The 18,633-nt window shown below is 37.4% G+C and overlaps 1 protein-coding gene across 3 annotated transcripts; it reads left to right on the forward strand.

The window, feature by feature from the left end:
* Positions 1–4,147: 4,147 nt before the first annotated feature.
* LOC144451368 (TAR DNA-binding protein 43-like) lies at positions 4,148–17,768 on the forward strand. 3 transcript variants are annotated; one of them, XM_078142187.1, is made up of 5 exons: positions 4,148–4,519; positions 8,009–8,172; positions 8,739–8,879; positions 10,416–10,731; positions 14,610–17,768. In XM_078142187.1, the coding sequence occupies exons 1-5, from the start codon at positions 4,282–4,284 to the stop codon at positions 15,047–15,049; spliced, it is 1,299 nt and encodes a 432-aa protein (XP_077998313.1). In that variant the 5' UTR covers positions 4,148–4,281; the 3' UTR covers positions 15,050–17,768. The 3 variants fall into 3 exon arrangements, with proteins under 3 accessions (XP_077998313.1, XP_077998312.1, XP_077998314.1); XM_078142186.1 differs by having other exon boundaries at positions 10,416–10,725; XM_078142188.1 differs by having other exon boundaries at positions 10,416–10,674.
* Positions 17,769–18,633: the final 865 nt, after the last annotated feature.

Below are 18,633 nucleotides of genomic sequence, written 5' to 3' on the forward strand. Positions count from 1 at the left end.
TGCGCTGAGTAAATTCATGGCGTACGTCATACACAGGTCCTGATAGAGTGAAGCTAAAACCATGATCATTTTTGCTAAATACACACACTGCTGATCAACATGGAATGTCTGGAATCATTGTTCACAGCAATATTGTGATTTTAGAATGGTTAGTTTCGGTGATGTCATGATTTCACAACCCCTCTCAACTGCCTCAAATATATATCCTCTTCAAAAATTGTCATTTATGATAGCCTTGATTCGTGAGTAGCTTCCTCCTCTGTTCAAGTCTCAATATCTGCAGTTGATGTTTGATCAGTTATTTCCATATACATGGCAGAACCATTCATATCTTCTCCATGCTGAGCTCTTGTCAGACTGGCTTTGTATTGTCTTTGTTGATCCTTTGTCTTGTAACATCATGTTTATCGGGGACATCTTATCCTTGCTGCCTTCCACACTAAGGGACCGGTCGGTTTCTCCAACCTGGGGGATTCTTAAATCAGGCAGACCAAAAGTCACTGACCCCCTATCTGTAAAACCAAAAACAGGCTGACCCCCTAACCCTTAATTCTAAAACATGATCACCCCCCCCCCCCCCGCCTATATATAATATTCACATGACAGGTATTTTTTATTGTGACTCAGTGTGGGCTGCTTGACTGTCTTGCATCTACTTTATGAGATCCCAGGTTAGCACTATCATAATTATAATTATTGACTACACAGGGTAAATATATTCCAAAATGAGTTTAATAGTATCTTGGCAGTGAAAGGTAAGGGGAAAGCTTGAGAAGGGAATATGTACGTCTACTATGGGGGGGGGGTCCTAGGGGGTCTCCCCTAGAAGCCCTGGGGTTTTTTCACTCTGAAAAGTCAATTTTGAGACTATTCAGACCCTTTCAGACAATAATTTCCAAGCTTTACAAGACAGAACCAACATGTAAAAAGTAACTACACAGGGTTGAAATACTTTTGAAATATACTTGATAGCATCTTGACAGTAAGAGGGGAAGAGCTTGAGACTGGGATATGTCCACTTCATGTGGGGGTCTGAGGGGGTCTCCCTCTAGAAGCGCTGGAGGGTTTTTACTCATAAAACCAATTTTTAGGCTATTCAGTCTCTTTCAAGCAATAACTCAATCCATGCTTTACAAGACCATCAAGCACCATCAAGTATGAGAAACTATTCTTTATAACTTACATAGGGTTGAAATATGTTCTTAAAAAGTTAAATGGCATCATTATATACATGCAGTAAAGGTCAGCACATCTAATGGTCGTATCATTGGTAGGGGAGATTTGGAGTTTAAGACAATTTTTGACTATCTTGGCGAACATTTCACATCTTTAAATAATAATATCATCTCAAATTAGAATAGGGTGAACATATTTAAGAAAAGTTTAATACCATTATGAGGTTGTTGGTGTATCTGATTGTGGGTTGAATGTATGAGTGACCTCTGATGGGGGTGAGGGAGTCCTTGGGGTTTTCCCCCTGGCAGATCTGGATTTTTTTTATTCTGTTAAGGCAATGTTTAAGTTATTCATAGCCTTTGAGGTAATATTTGCAAGCTTCGAAAAGCTAACATAAATGTAAGTTTTAAATGAGTTTCACATGTCACATAAAAATGGGCCCGTAACATTGGTATAGGGGCATTAATATTGCATGTATAGTAAAGTCACTGGTATGTTAGAGAACTTTAGGTAGTCATACCTAGTGTATAATAGAAACTGGAATCTGATGAGATGCAGTGATTTGTAATGTCAATAACATGTAGTGTCCAAAATAGAAAGTGTATTAATCCCTTCTGACAAGTTCATACTGACGAGTAGAATAATTAAGATTAACTTCTTTTATAAACTATGAAGATTACATTACGAAACCTTCAAGTTCACTTTTGCCCCAAAGTGCAATATAAGTGAAGCATTGATTGTGAAACAGCCAAGCATTTACATGACATGTTCTGTAACTAGTGTGGTAGCTAGGTAATACATGTATATGTATAAGTATAGTTATGTTTGAACTAATAAGTAATATTAAAGAATTCATGTAAGAAACATGGACAAGAACAAATATTTACATGTAACACATTTCAGAGAAGGCTATATGCCATTGTAGAAAAGGATTTTTTTCTTCCATCACAATCCAAAACATAATGACCCCCCCCATCCACAATTTTCAAAACAGCATGACCCCCTCCCCCTACTGCCAATTTAAAAAACAGGATGACCCCCCTACAAATCCACCGCCTCCCCCCGGCCGAAGAAACTGACCGGTCCCTAGAGATTACTTTACAAATAGATGTGGGCTTTGCAAGGAGAAATTTCATTGGGTTGTAGTCTATGCTTGGAGATACTAGTTAGCAGGGATCCCCCCTCAATATTGACTTGGAAGATAAGTAGCACCACCACGGTCGATAGTGGGGAGAGTGTGGGGGACGTTCCCCTCGAGATCTCACGGTGATCACTTTTTTTCAAAGTATAAGGACACCTAGGGGCCATTTTAGATTAAATAGTGGCGGAACATTTCAAAACTTACATAATATTGAAAGCCGATAGAGTCAGAGAACTTCAATATTTTCCCCAAATATTGCACTAAATACATTGTACATTAGTATATGGTTTCATTTGCACCTATAATGAGATATAAAGGCAGACACACATTTGCCTCATGATTGAATATACGGTAGGTAAATGAAGTGAACAATTGCAAACGTACAAAGTAAACGACTGCTTCTGAGTTTTGATTTTATTCGAGTGTCAATTTTATTCTCCATATATAGAGAGAAAAAGAGAGAGAGAGAGAGACAGACCGACAGACAGACCGACCGACCGACAGACAGACAGACAGACAGACAGACAGACAGACAGACAGACAGACAGACAGACAGACAGACAGCCGGACGGACGGACGGACGGACGGACAGACAGACAGACAGACAGACGGACAGACAGACAGACAGACAGACAGACAGACAGACAGACAGACAGACAGACAGACAGACAGACAGACAGACAGATCCAGAAATATTAAGGCATACACAAGCATATTCTCACCCGCCTCATCAGCTAACACGTCAATATAGCCCATAATACTTTTGGTCCCAAAATTTCAAAAAGTTTCATCGGCGGGAATGTTTCATCCCGAACCCATCCCCCCCCCACTCAGTCGCTCATTGTAGTACTTCCCTTCTGCTTTTAGAATTAGCTATATCCCAAAAAGCAAACGATCACACAAACCATCGCATCAACAGTGTAAGGAGACACTCTCCACTTATCCCACTTCCTATGTTTTTTCATGAGAAGAAGAATCACCGTCGTAGATGTATTCATGTTAGTAAACTCCTAATCTGATGAAATTAGAATGCAGTTCCATCAACTTCTCAGTTGTAATTGTAAAATGTAAACTCTAATATTTTCATCGTGATTCGTAAATTATATTTATTCATCGTAAATGTAAAAATGTTAAATTTTATCTTCCATAATTGTTATAACTGAACACTTATTCTTTTAAAAAATGTGTGGTTCCGATTACGCTCAATTTTAGAATAGGTGAGGTGGGTAGATTTTTTAAAACTTTTTTTTTTGATTATATTTGTTTTCATGTGTGAGAGTCTAGTTCAGGTAGTTATGTTTTCCGTTGTTTTCCATATGGTCTCTGTGTTGTGTTGTTGGTTTCTTTACATCAGATGTACAGCCATCACAAATTGGAAGAACAGTTTTATATTGTCTTTTTAAGTTGATGTCAGTTTCCGCATCCACTATTTCTGGCGAGACTTCACACAATTTTCGTGATTTTATTATTTTTTTCTTGAATGTGTAAATAAAAGTTTAGGGTCGACAGTGGAAAACTAGGAGGAGGGTCGGGTAGCAGGAACCAAACACATTTTTTAAGCCTTAGGGCCTAACCTCATAATGATATATAATGTAGTTCATGCAAGCATGAATTAAAATAAATACAAATGCGCTTAACTAGGAATGACAAAAAACAAATTGTTATAATACTATTCTCATATAATTATGATTTCAATTTCAATAAAAGCGTTGTGCCTGTAGTTACTAGACACAGGTTTATTTGTGATCGTGATCAAAGCGTGGAGAATGTTGAGCGCCCTCTATAGAGATGTGACAACGCCCTCTACGATTGTAACATTCTTGCTAATTAATTAGGCATAGAGTGAGCCACGTCCCAACGTTCTATATCACTTTCCTTTAATTTGTCGGGAATTTTCTTCCAGTGTTTCCTCATACATTTGCCCAGTTACTTTAGATATCCTAAATCTACAACCCATACACAACATGACGGCTTATATACGCGTTGCAGAAGACGAAGGCGAAGAGGAAATAGAAATGCCTCTGGAAGTCGATGGTAGCATTCTGATGTCTACCATTTTGTCTCAGTTTCCAGGAGCCTGTGGTCTCCGCTACAGAAATCCTGAAACGAACGGATGGCGGGCGTTGCGAGTTGTTGAAGGAATTATACATCCTCCCCAGGAAATGTGGAATGCCGGTGTTTATTTTGCAGTTTATCCAAAGGGTAGGTTTATATTTTGTTGTACGAACATGTGAACTACGGCGTGTGCACGCGAGAATGCTCAAGCAAGCAGCGTGGCGTGGGGAAGGCTTTTGTCCCTGCAACTTACAATACAATTGCCATCGCCATCTCAATTCAACGTACTTTGATTTAGTCTTAGACATGTACCGTGTAATTTAGACATATTTAGTTATCACCCCACTTATTTTTCCATGATGAGAAAGGGAAATGACATGGCTAATTTTGCGATACTCTGCATGATTTTGCAAAAAATGCGATCGTTATGGTGCCAGGTTTTCGTGTTTGTACATTGTGTGAAAAGTTAGGGTTAGGGATTTTGATTTTAAAGGCAAACAACACTAGTGCGTAGTAGCTGCAAAAAATGTAGAGTTTGCTGTGATTTTGAGGCGTTTTTCTTCTGTTTATGTGTATTCTTTTGTTCCGATGTTTAACTGGAAGTGCATCGGAACGAAAACAAAGCACAAATAGAAGAAAAAACCCCCCTCAAAATCACGACAAACACCACAAGTATTGCAGCTAAGTACTACTACTAACTAGTGTGATGCATTGAAGTTATTGTACAATGTAGTTGAAAGTGGTCTATGTTGTTGATGTATTTTTTAAATATGACATTGAAAAGTATGTAGTATGTTAACTTTTGTGTTATGGTGGACCTATACACTTGTAAATAGGATACAGTTCTGACAAATGTTCCTAAAAGTAAACATTGTCCTGTGAAACCCTGTACAGCAAACCCATTCTGAATGCATTAAGACAGTATCAGGCCTAGCAATCAAATATTAGCGATTGATCGACTATCTACCTATTTCACATCTCTTTGTCTAAAACATTCTCCACTTGGATGACCAAGAGTCTGGGTAAATTTTAATTTTTATGAAAGGAAAGGGACATTGTCTAATAATAGAGTCCAAACTTGTTTGTAGTTGCTTCAATCCCCGCCATTTTGATCTCTATTCAACCAACTCTGGTACAGAGGTATTATTCTATTATCCTTGGCTTTTGTTTGGTAACCACCTGAGTACAGATCTGACATCTTACTACCAAACTATCTGCACAAATTGAAATAGATTGTACAGTTGCATCAGATAAATTCTACACCTATAGTCTAAAGCAGCTCAGTACAGTGTGAGGTATATATTCTGACATCTTACTACAAAACTACTAGCTGCATTAATTGTAGAATTTGATGTGATTTTAAGGGCTTCTTCGCCTTTTGTGTGTTGCGTGTTTAACCCGAATCAAACGCTACAATTCCTGTAATACAAACACAAATAGACGAGACCATGTTGAAAATGTGAGCAAGATATCATGTCAGCGCACTGCCCATTTCAAAATGCTGCATGTCGATTTTGACGGAATTGGGGTACCTGAACACTTCTTTGGTCTTGAAGGCTCCGTAATTAGCGTTACAGGAATTGTAGCATTTGATTCAAGTTAAAATACCGAGACAAAAAAGGCACAAAAACAAATGAAATGGCCCTCAAATCACAGCAAATGCTACAGTTATTGCAGCTACAAAACTATCTGCACAAATTGAAATAGATTGTGCAGTTGCATCACATAAATTATACACCTACATGTACATGTTTTGTGTAGTCTAAAGCAGCTCAGTACAGTGTGAGATATATTTGATCAGTATGATTGCATTTCGAGTCTCAAAGAACCAAGACTTGCTTTCAACCTTGCAACATTTGCATTCAAATAAATAATGCAAGCAAAAGGTTTGACCCAGAAGGCAGGTTTTTTGAGATAAAATTCATCTTTATTAAGTGTTGTAGTTCATAAAAGTTTCAGAGGTCGCGGTAGCTTTTTTTCTGATGCGTACCTGGGACGCGTTCCTGCCAAAATTAGCGTCAAAATCCTATTACGGTGCGTCTTTTCCAAATTTGCATGCACACAGTCACTACATGTCTTTCAGATGTACACTAAATACGTTGCAAATGTAAATACATGTACATGAACACATCAGTGTCATTCTCCCACACACCGTATACAAGTACATAGTTTGTACTTCCAAAAAGAAAGCATTTATATGCAAGAATACGCTATACAGAGGTTTAACTTCATCTTTCTCAACTTTCGATTTTCTATGGTAATCACTCTCTAAAAATATGTGCTTCGAGAACGAACTCCGGATGAATATATAGCGGAGTGGGAGAAGACGTGTCGAAACCCCACAGTGTATAAATCCAGAGCTAATGTTAGGGCAGTTCTTGGAGTCGGACCGTATGGAGTACATAAAACTAACCCATGATACAAAACCGCAATGCATAAACTAAGTTCCATGACATGAATGATGAAGTATGAACGACAGCGTGAACTTCAATTTGACAGAGACACGGTTGTAAAAGTTCGATACAAATTTTGTGTCGCTACGTTGCAATCGTTTATTCTTGAACGACGCCTTTACGTGTGCCATGTTCACTGTAAATTCACGTAATGCGTTTGATCCCGTAACGAAGCTCAATATAAGTTTCAGTTTTAGTGAGAATGAAATGGCGACGTGGCAGTATGAATTTATCCACATGAAGGTTTCAGCATAGATTACTGTCCACCGATGTGGTCTATTTAATCATCGCTTCGCCCGTGAGGGAAGAAGCTTCACCGTAGCGTAAGGCCGTGCTATCGACGGAAACTCTGCCAAACCATGTCTGTTAATAAGTAACTAATCACGTGCATAAGTATTTATAATATCACGTAGTTTCTAAACTACCCAAGATGTGCTCGGCACGTCAGGAAATGGTCATGGGGCACATGAAACTGTTGGAACGTTTTGTATACGATGGGTCATATTCAAATTTCACAGGTCACACTGCACATATATAAATAGTTACAATCAGAACTGAAATTCCACGATGTCTGTGTTCTACAACTTCGAAGCAAAGATGATAACCGTACATTTGCCAACAGTAAGCCCCTTTTGTCCCCTGTTTATGACGCGTCCCCAGTGACGCATACATCCCAAAAAAGGCGTCCCAAGTGTCAAATAGTGCGTCAAATACGCACAAATAACGCGTTAACGCAACCTCTGAGTGAGGTCATTTGAGAGGTTGTCATTGGAGGTTCTGGTTGGGAAAGAATTAAACTTGACATCTTTGTGAGGGAAAATTAATGCCTGTAAATATGAAACAAGTTCACCTCCCAACATTTTGATGAAATACTACTTTTAGTGAGATCTCAGAGCCAACCATTGCAAATTATAGCAATGATTTGGTTTTAGACAGGAAAATATTGATTTCAAATTAGTGTTGCTTATTGCAGCTAGTAAATATATGGCTGGCATAACCTGACCCAAGTCAAAGTTTGTACACAATTATGATGGGAGTCTGAGATTACCATGGTAACACTCTGAACAAAGTAGAATACTATACAATGTATCAGTTAAAAGACTGCATATTTTCACCGCTTTTGTTTGTCTTCAGTGTTATGTCTTATTTAAATATATCACTTTTACATCTTTCTCCGTAACAGACAATAAACGGAAACCAGATGAAAACCTTGACACACCTGTTGGAAAAACAAGAAGACTTGAAAAGAAATGTACAGATTTGATAGTTTTAGGGTTGCCATGGAAAACAACGGAAGAAGAGATCAAAGAATATTTTGGACAGTTTGGTGAATTACTTATGGGCCAGGTAAGACTTTTTTAACCGGTATTGTACAAACTATGGGCCAGGTAAGACTTTTTTAACCGATATTGTACAAACTTTGATGCATGAAATGTTCAATCACAACACAAGTTTTGTCATTTCATAGCCAAGATTTAGCTCATGTCCGAATTAATAAAAATAAAGTGAAAAATGTATAAAAATCATCCTCAGGCATGGAATATCTCAAACTTGTTCATGTTGTATGATTCAAGGGTGGCTACTGTGCACAGCTATGGTACTGGGATATGCAAAAAAAAGTTCTGGCACAGAGGTGGTATCTACATCTATGTAACAGGCATATTTTTCATATTTGTGTAGCAGGACTGTGGTAAATTATATCCTGTACCAATAGAGATAATAAAGAGTTGTGTGTGTGTGTGTGTGTGTGTGTGTGTGTGTGTGTGTGTGTCTGTGTCTCTCTGTGTGTTTGATTTAGACAGGCTTTGTCATGTATACTTGTACTTGTACATGTTGAACTGCCAAGTAAGAAGACAGTATGTAAGTGTTGTGATCATTGAATGGTGGAAGACAACTTTGTTAATATTTTACAGGTGAAGAAAGATCCAAAGACAGGTGACTCCAAAGGTTTTGGGTTTATTCGTTTCAAAGATTATGAGATACAATTAAAAGTGATGTCACAGAGACATAATATTGATGGTAGATGGTGTGATGTCAAAATCCCACATTCCAAGGTTAGTACTAGTATCTTCTTCTATCAGACAAGATTTCCATTTCAAAACAATCATTTAGGCATTGCAAAATTATGTACCCAAAGAATGTGTTATGTTGATTTAAATTAACTGTTTTCAAGAAGTCTAAATTGATCCACTACTTTCTAGAAGTGGGGAGAACCCTTTCAAATTGATCCACTACTTTCTAGAAGTGGGAAGAACATCGTCAAATCACATATTTTTGTACATTGTGTGATTCAAATTTCAGAGATGACTCTGGGGTGACATAAATCATAAAACTGATATGTCCTTTCTTGTGCTGGGTTCACATAGGTTTTTTGTTACCCAACCCAGATGCAACCTAAATACATTTGTAAGAGTTTCTACTACACCATGGAAGTATACCTCAATGCCTACACAGAACAAGGACAGATAAATCTTGTGTAAACGTTAAAATCTTGCTATGTACAAACATCTCATTTCCCACCCAAATTGTGAATCATGTGAAAATCATATGAAAAAAAGTCGAAAAATGTGTCTTGTTTCGTCCAAGACCTTGTTGTACTTCCATAGCCCACAAACCACCATAATTTCATACTTTTGTCAAACAATGTATCAATCATGGCGAAACTTAGTCTCAAGTCTATACTTACTAGTCAGACATTTGTCCTTGAGATAGACTGTTTGTTTACAAGGCTAAGATAAGGACTAAAAAAATGAATGTACAAACATACAGTACATGTACAGTGACACTGTTTGACTTCTCCTGATGGCCTGTGTGCACATTGCCTAACACATGAAAACAGACATTTGAATGCAGTCATCGCCACCACTAATTACAGCCAAGTCGTTTGCGTATGATTTTTTTGTCTACTAAAAGCCGAGTCATTAAAATATGTTTCCTTGAGTTTACCTGCAAAGTCCAAGCCAGTGAAATGAGTTTGCACATGGGTATGTGTGTGAAGCCAAGACGATAGAAAATTGTCCTTGATACAAGCAACTAACTGGTCGAGGCGGTGAAAACTGGCTGTAGGAAATTGTTGATTGATCACCAAAAATTGAATGCCACACATACACATGCATACTTTGGCATAGTCAACAGTACCTTGGGAAAGTCTATGAACCAACATTTCCTTTCTCTGAAACCCCAGGAGGGGTGCACAGTCCCTCAAAGTTTAACTTTTTTGAAAAATGAATATCAGTGATTTGACCAGATGTACATGATATTTTGGCCTATGCTGACTACTGACTTGGCTGGTTGGCACGGCCCACAGGGGTGAATTTCTCCTGTTTATGATTTTGGCTACTCTGGCCACCAACTTGACTTGGTAAACTTTTAATCCGGCAACATAGTCACAGACAATTTGAAATGCCAGTAATGAGACATTGTAAGTAGTATGGTTACAGGTTGAAATTATGATCGTGTTTTGGGCACTGATTTTAGGGTAGAAACCCAAAAATCAATTTGATTGAATTTATTGTACTATTGTGTGTTTGACTATTCTGTATTTTGTAAACAAGTACAAATACTGCAACTTTATGTTTTTATGTTTACAGGGAGATATGTCAATGCCGAATGCAGGCAGGAAAGTGTTTGTAGGACGAGTAACTGAAGACATTACCAAGGACGACCTGTTTAGTTTCTTTTCATCATATGGAGAAGTCCAAGATGTATTTATTCCAAAGCCATTCCGGTACTTTGCCTTCGTCACATTTGGAGATGCAAACATTGCACAGTCTCTGTGTGGTGATGACTTCATCATCAAGGGTAACAGCGTGCATGTGAGCAATGCCGAACCTAAGAGTTATGGACAAGGTAAAGGCGGTCAAATGGGATACGGCCAAATGAAAGGACAAGACAATCAAGGTATGGGTTGGGTATACCTGTGAGGAGTGAATGAGGCAATGGGTACAAAAAACAGGGTTTTGCAACGATTGTCATTACACCCCAATTCCTGTTTATATCCGATATTGTCAATGATTTCATTACCAGAAGTTTCCCACTAAAATACTGTCATTCCGTATACAGTTTCTACTATTGTTGACAATTTCATTACCAGAAGTTTCCCACTAATTAAAGGAGAAATAGTGAAGAATCTAGTGTTTGACAAATAATTTTTTCAGATCATAGACTTTAAGGGAATTGTCCTACTAAAAGTGTTTCTCAGATTTCACAAATTGGTCCCATCAAAAGAAATTTACAAAATAATGAAAGAAGGCAGGCAGTAATTGTCCCATAAAAGAAACTGTATGTAAGTAGTTATGATCTACTTTTGCAACCAAGAGATACAAATCTCACATTATGTGCTGATCAAGTTCTTATGTCTGCAATCTTGTCACAATCAAAAAATTTTCTCAAACAATATCTTGTTTTAATCATCAATAGTCTTTTTTTTGGGGGGGGGGGGGGGGCAAGAAGCGATTCCTTTTTGGAAAATTCTCTATCTCCTTGATTCTCCTTATATATTTGAAATGTTCAAGAGGGTAAAGCTGTATTATAAAACTCTTCAAACTGGATGTATTGTAAGTCCTTTCTTTTGGCTTCTCAAGTGTTTAGTGGGCTATGTGTCATTTATTTGGTGTTAAGGTGAATTCAAAAAGTTTTATTTAATAACTTAACTAATTGTTTATATTTGGATGCCTGGTTTAATTCAAGTTTGGAATAATGTGCTTAGAACATTTCATAATCATGTAAAACTATTGCACCATTTTCTGCTTTTTTATTTTGTAATTCATTGATAAATGGAAGACATCTCAGAACAGATATGGCAAATTCATGCAAGTAAAAATCTATTAAGGTCAAAAGTCATGCTGTAGTTTTTATCATACCCCCACCCCCCAATAAATTACTGTGTATCGTGCAATCCATTGACATTGTTATTAATTCAGGGTTCTCCCAGCTCCAAGGGTGTTCTGTTTGGTCATTATCTAACAATATATAAACCTTGGTAACTATGAGCTGTGTAAAATTTGAAATTTTGATATTTAAGTTATCAGTAATGTTGTGTACAACTCAATTGTGACACTCCTTTGATCTGACCTTCTACTAAATTTTGTACAGTGACACAGACTTATTTTGGCAATGTATCAGCGTCTTGCAGTAGACATAGTTCACCATTCTTTCCTTGATTAAAAACACTCTAGCAATGGTATATGTAACTAGTCACTGATAAAACTTTGTTTATTTCATTGGTCTTCCATTTATCCACAGCTCATGAATAATTAATATCAAGCAGGCAGTGGCAAAAACGATCAGTTTGGTGATGTGAGATTTTATATATATATATATATATATATATATATATATATATATATATATATATATATATATATATATATATATATATATATATATATATATATATATATATATATATATATATATATATATATATATATATATATATATATATATATATATTTAGAACTTGGTGAAAATATCACAAAAATTGTTAAATTGTAGCTATAACAATAAAAACTAATTGACTTTGCCAGGCTATTTGAATTGTCAGCTTGAAATGCTCATGCTAAATTGACAGGTTTGTCAGGTGTGCTAATGTTTTAATTCAAATCAATATTAGCTATGTGTGCAATGCTTTTGCTTTACTGTTTTCAAGTGTTACAAATAGACACCAATTATCATTTTGAATGATGTATTCCTTTGTAGAATTAACATCGTGACACAACCAACCCATCTACTGACATTCCTATGCACTATTACTACAACCAACCCATCAACTGACACTCCTATGCACCGTTACCACAACCAACCCATCAACTGACACTCCTATGCACTATTACCACAACCAACCCTTCAATTGACACTCCTATGCACCGTTACCAAAACCAACCCTTCAACTGACACTCCTATGCACCGTTACCACAACCAACCCTTCAAATGACACTCCTATGCACCGTTACCACAACCAACCCATCAACTGACACTCCTATGCACTTACCAAAACCAACCCTTCAACTGACACTCCTATGCACCGTTACCACAACCAACCCTTCAAATGACACTCCTATGCACCGTTACCACAACCAACCCATCAACTGACACTCCTATGCACTTACCACAACCAACCCTTCAACTGACACTCCTATGCACCGTTACCACAACCAACCCATCAACTGACACTCCTATGCATTGTTACCACAACCAACCCTTCAACTGACACTCCTATGCATTGTTACCACAACCAACCCTTCAACTGACACTCCTATGCACTGTTACCACAACCAACCCTTCAAATGACACTCCTATGCACCGTTACCACAACCAACCCTTCAATTGACACTCCTATGCATTGTTACCACAACCAACCCTTCAACTGACACTCCTATGCACTATTACCACAACCAACCATTCAACTGACACTCCTATGCACTATTACCACAACCAACCCTTCAACTGACACTCCTATGCACTATTACCACAACCAACCCTTCAACTGACACTCCTATGCATTGTTACCACAACCAACCCTTCAACTGACACTCCTATGCACTATTACCACAACCAACCCTTCAACTGACACTCCTATGCACTATTACCACAACCAACCAACCCTTCAATTGACACTCCACAAACTATTTCCCATCATCAGCTTCCACAGTTAAGTGTATCAAGTAATCCTGAACTCAGTAGTGGTCATATTGGATTTGTCATTGCTGTTGACAATTAAAAAATGTAAACATACAGATTATACTGTTGTCAGCTAATCTACATTAATTTACGTTTACGCTAAGTATAATGTGGTGAAGTTTATGGGAAAACAAGTGCTACGTATGTTTACGTTATGTAGTGAAGTTTATGGGAAAACAAGTGCTACGTATGTTTACGTTATGTAGTGAAGTTTATGGGAAAACAAGTGTTACGTATGTTTACGTTATGTAGTGAAGTTTATGGGAAAACAAGTGCTACGTATGTTTACGTTATGTAGTGAAGTTTATGGGAAAACAAGTGTTACGTATGTTTACGTTATGTAGTGAAGTTTATGGGGAAACAAGGGCTACGTATGTTTACGTTATGTAGGGAAGTTTATGGGAAAACAAGTGCTACGTATGTTTACGCTATGTACTGAAGTTTATGGGGAAAAAAGGTGCTACGTATGTTTACGTTATGTAGTGAAGTTTATGGGAAAACAAGTGCTACGTATGTTTACGCTATGTACTGAAGTTTATGGGGAAAAAAGGTGCTATGTATGTTTACGTTATGTAGTGAAGTTTATGGGAAAACAAGTGCTACGTATGTTTACGCTATGTACTGAAGTTTATGGGGAAAAAAGGTGCTATGTATGTTTACGTTATGTAGTGATACAATGGGTGCATGTCACCATGTTTACTAGTTGTCACATGCAACCTGTCATTATGCATATATGGCCACCACTGATGGGCAGTGATATATAAAGTATGAATTCATAGGAACTAGCCCTTCATTCAATAGTCTGTAAGATACAACATTCACATGTCATGTTATCAGCCAGCACTCACAGGATATTGAGCAGTTTAGTACAACAGTGGTTAAGAAGCCTGGTAGGGCTGAACAACATGACATAATGATCTTACAGTCTAGCCCTCCAATTGTAACAAACTTAATCTCCACCAGCATATAGAGTATCATTTTCAATGACATCATATGTATCAAATTTACAAGTTTCATTTGTGGTATCATAGGTGCATGGTTTTGTAAATCATCAATGCCATCTTTAACACATAATAGTTGAATCTTTATACATTTACTTCCAGGTCGAGATGGAGGAGGTGGTTATGGTAAAGGTGGCTATAACCAAGGAGTGGGCAGCAACCAAGGAATGGGAGGTGGAAACGCCAGTGGAATGGGTAGTGGCATGCCAGGTACCTTCAATATGGGGGGATTTCAAATCAACCCTGCCATGGTGGCTGCAGCCCAGGCTGCACTTAGTCAATCTGGCTGGGGGGGTATGATGGGTATGCAAGGGATGATGGGTATGCAAGGACAGCAAGGTGGGGGTCAAAATCAAGGCCAAAACCAAGCCCAGGGTCAAAGTTCTGGGAATAGTGGATTCAATACTGGGCAACAGTCTCTGGGCTGGGGTGCTCCACAGGGTGGAATGGGTGATGGTAGCATGGCACAGAGTCAACAAGGACAGGTAGGTATGGGAGGTGATGGGTTTTATGGGCAGGGTGGAAAGTCAGGGGGGTGGTAGACATCAGTGCTAGTTAATTACTATGTGAGCACAGTTATATATACATTTTAACAAAGTACAATATAGATTTCCATAGTTCAGTAAAGTCAGGTAGAGAAGTTCATCTGGCCCCTTCAGTAATTTACATATAGTTTTTCATAATTTAGTAAGGTTAGGTACAGAAGTTCATCTGGCCCTTCAATACTTTGTAACTCAGTCATGAAAATCTTAGAAAGTGTCCATACATGTCTTAGCTGTTGCCAGACATTTTATATTTTGTATTTCACCCAAAAAAGGCAACATAAAAAATAATTTATTTTTTGTTTGATGACAGTAGATAGGATATACCAAGTAAGTCAAACTATATGCTGTGAAATTACACACAGATAGAAATCCATAAATTTTGTTTATCCATTTCTCAAAAGTTTCTTAACTGCCATATTGTAAATGATCTGATCAGTAGAACCAGAGTAATAGAAAAATGTCTTTAAACTAGAAACAAAATTATCATGTTTTGCAGTTGTTGAATATTGTGTCTTAAAGTCTCATCTCAATCAATGAATGGTCTACATACAGTGATCGCTCTTGACAATTGTAAACAGTTTCTTTTTGAAGCTCATTTTCCACACAAATGTATGATACAAAGCAAGTGTGGCGTAAGTTTGCAGTTATGTGTTGATTATTCCTTTACTGTATGTAAAGCATTGGCAAGTGGCATGTGTGCACCTCTCACAAACTAGGCATGGTATGGATTGCAATGTTCCTGGAAAGGTTAAAGGACAAATGTTGAAAGCTGGCTGTGTCTGGCATGCAGAAGGTAGCTTGTTTTGTGAGAGATGGTATGAGATTTGCCAGTGTTAAATATTTACTCCAGTTGTGAAAGAGTTATGTTGATGTTGATGTACTCAAACTTAGGGAAAAAGTAATTAGAACAAAAGATATGATTTATGTCCTGACTGTTGTCATCAATGTCTGCTAAAAATGATTCAAAAACATTGAAGAACTTTGTTTCCAAGAATGAAATTCTAGATTTTCTAAGTGTATGTTGTTAAACAAGTCAGGTGTTTGATTGTTTCTTGATAATTCTGGAAGTTGACATTATGTATTATGTAAAGTTCTATATCATGTATGGTATGCAGAGAGTGACACACTATTTTGCCAAGGGGATACAATGTACACATAAAAAGTGTGTCTCATGGAGCTGTGTGCTAACTCAAAATGGCTGAACTTCTCATGCAATGATACAAAACATCTCGCAAAGTTTTAGGTGATGAGTTATACTAGGTAACTACTCAGAATGTATTCAAGTAATTGCCAATACGTAGTTATGACACACTTGTGTTGTGTGAGTATTTGAATAATGCCTGGCCAGCCTTACATGGGGCAGGCAGGCAGATCCATAAAACTATGAATTTAGCTGATAGATTAACCTAAGATGTATGATTACATTGATATCAAGATACTGGTTTTCAAGTGCTACATTTTCATTGACTGAGGTTCAGCTCTGTTGAGTACTGTATATACATGCAGAGAGAAGTTTTATTGACCGTTTGCAATGAATTAAGAGTGATTGCGTCATGTATCTTTTAAAGAGTTTTATGTGAGAAGGAAAGTTTGCCAATCTTCATGGTAGCTTGTCTTTTAGGAGTGAACCATTGATGTATGTAAAAGTGATGTACTGTGGAAAATTAGTCTATTTGGATTTGTTGCTCAAATTTCAACACTTGGTGTACTTTATTACTAAGATGTGCCTTGATTAATGAAAAGAAATACAAGCAAAATAACTAAAAAAAATATTGAAATCTGTCGATTTAGATCCTTCAAAACTGTGTTTTCCACAGTACCTTTTGATTGTTTAGAAGTTGCTTTATTGTGTTAATAGTATGACTTTAAAAAACAAACTGATTGTGAACTTTTAAATTCAAGAGTGCTTGAAATGTAAGTTTGATTGTTTTGGAGAAGAGTTCGTGTTCAGGTTTTCTTTGGATGCAACAGTTGATAGTTGTAATTCAGTCACGTGTAGACTGTGTATTCTCAGTGTTCTTGAATAATATTGAGATTGAGAACAGTATCATATTGATGTGGAACATTGAAAAGCTGCAAGTACAAATAGGATCTGAGTGGTATCCATGACGATATATGAAGACTGAGCATGTGCCACGATGAGAGGATGATCAGGAAATGTGTGAATGCTGGATTGACTTGGGATAGTCATTGAGAAAGTCATTCATCAGCTGTGTGAATGCTCAACCGAGAGTCGATTCAGTAAATTTGTGAACATGTGACTGAGAGTTTCCCCCAGAGAAGGCCAAACAGGATAAATTGACATTGACATATTTGGAGTAGAGGCAGACTGTGAGTTGACGCTGAGTGCTTACTGACTGCTAAGAATGCTAATAACTTCAACTAGTACTTGTGTATGTTAATAACTTTTATGTAGATGTGATGATGATAATATGGTATGTTTCTCAACATGCGAGGGGTGTAGTCTTGTATGTGATAACTCTATCTCTGTTACCATGGAGTATTTGCTCAATGTATTGGACGTTCAGATAATTTTGATGAGAAGTGTATTAGATGTGAGAATTTAATAGAAGACTTCTGTTTGCTGTTTGTATGCATTTGTAATAGAGTTAAGTAAGATTGATGGTTTGTAGTATTTGGATTTGACAAAATGGCGTTGTGTGAGGATGCCTGTTAATATGGAATAAATGAGTATTTCTTATGATTCAAATAGTTTGTGTGCTGCGTCTAAGTTTTACATTGATAACTATGATAAATATCAAACTTTAAACTTTACTCCAATCATGAAAAAATGAAGTTCCATATACTATGCTTATATTGAAAGTTTGATCATAAGAATTAAAGGGGAACACCATTCTAGGAAACATTAAAGGTGAACACCATTCTAGGAAACATTAAAGGTGAACACCATTCTAGGAAACATTAAAGGGGAACACCACTATAGGAAACATTAAAGGGGAACACCACTCCAAGAAACATTAAAGGGGAACACCACTATAGAAAACATTAAAGGGGAACACCACTATAGGAAACATTAAAGGGGAACACCACTATAGGAAACATTAAAGGGGAACACCACTATAGAAGTCATTAAAGGGGAACACCACTCCAAGAAACATTAAAGGGGAACACCACTATAGGAAACACTGAAGGGGAACACCACTATAGGAAACATTAAAGGGGAACACCACTATAGGAAACATTAAAGGGGAACACCACTATAGGAAACACTGAAGGGGAACACCACTATAGAAGTCATTAAAGGGGAACACCACTATAGGAAACACTGAAGGGGAACACCACTATAGGAAACATTAAAGGGGAACACCACTATAGGAAACATTAAAGGGGAACACCACTCCAAGAAACATTGAAGGGGAACACCACTGTAGGAAACATTAAAGGGGAACACCACTATAGAAAACATTAAAGGGGAACACCACTATAGGAAACATTAAAGGGGAACACCACTATAGGAAACATTAAAGGGGAAGATCACTATAGGGAACATTAAAGGGGAACACCACTATAGGAAACATTAAAGGGGAACACCACTATAGGAAACATTAAAGGGGAAGACC

This window comes from Glandiceps talaboti, chromosome 21 (genome assembly GCF_964340395.1).
Source record: "Glandiceps talaboti chromosome 21, keGlaTala1.1, whole genome shotgun sequence".
Classification (NCBI taxonomy): domain Eukaryota; kingdom Metazoa; phylum Hemichordata; class Enteropneusta; family Spengelidae; genus Glandiceps; species Glandiceps talaboti.

Excerpts from the sequence above, each read along its gene's own strand:
- LOC144451368 (XM_078142187.1), top strand. The coding sequence starts at position 4,282 with ATGACGGCTTATATACGCGTTGCAGAAGACGAAGGCGAAGAGGAAATA. Across the intron at positions 8,880-10,415 it reads TCAAAATCCCACATTCCAAG|GGAGATATGTCAATGCCGAA; the intron begins GTTAGTACTAGT and ends TTATGTTTACAG. Across the intron at positions 10,732-14,609 it reads ACAAGACAATCAAGGTATGG|GTCGAGATGGAGGAGGTGGT; the intron begins GTTGGGTATACC and ends ATTTACTTCCAG.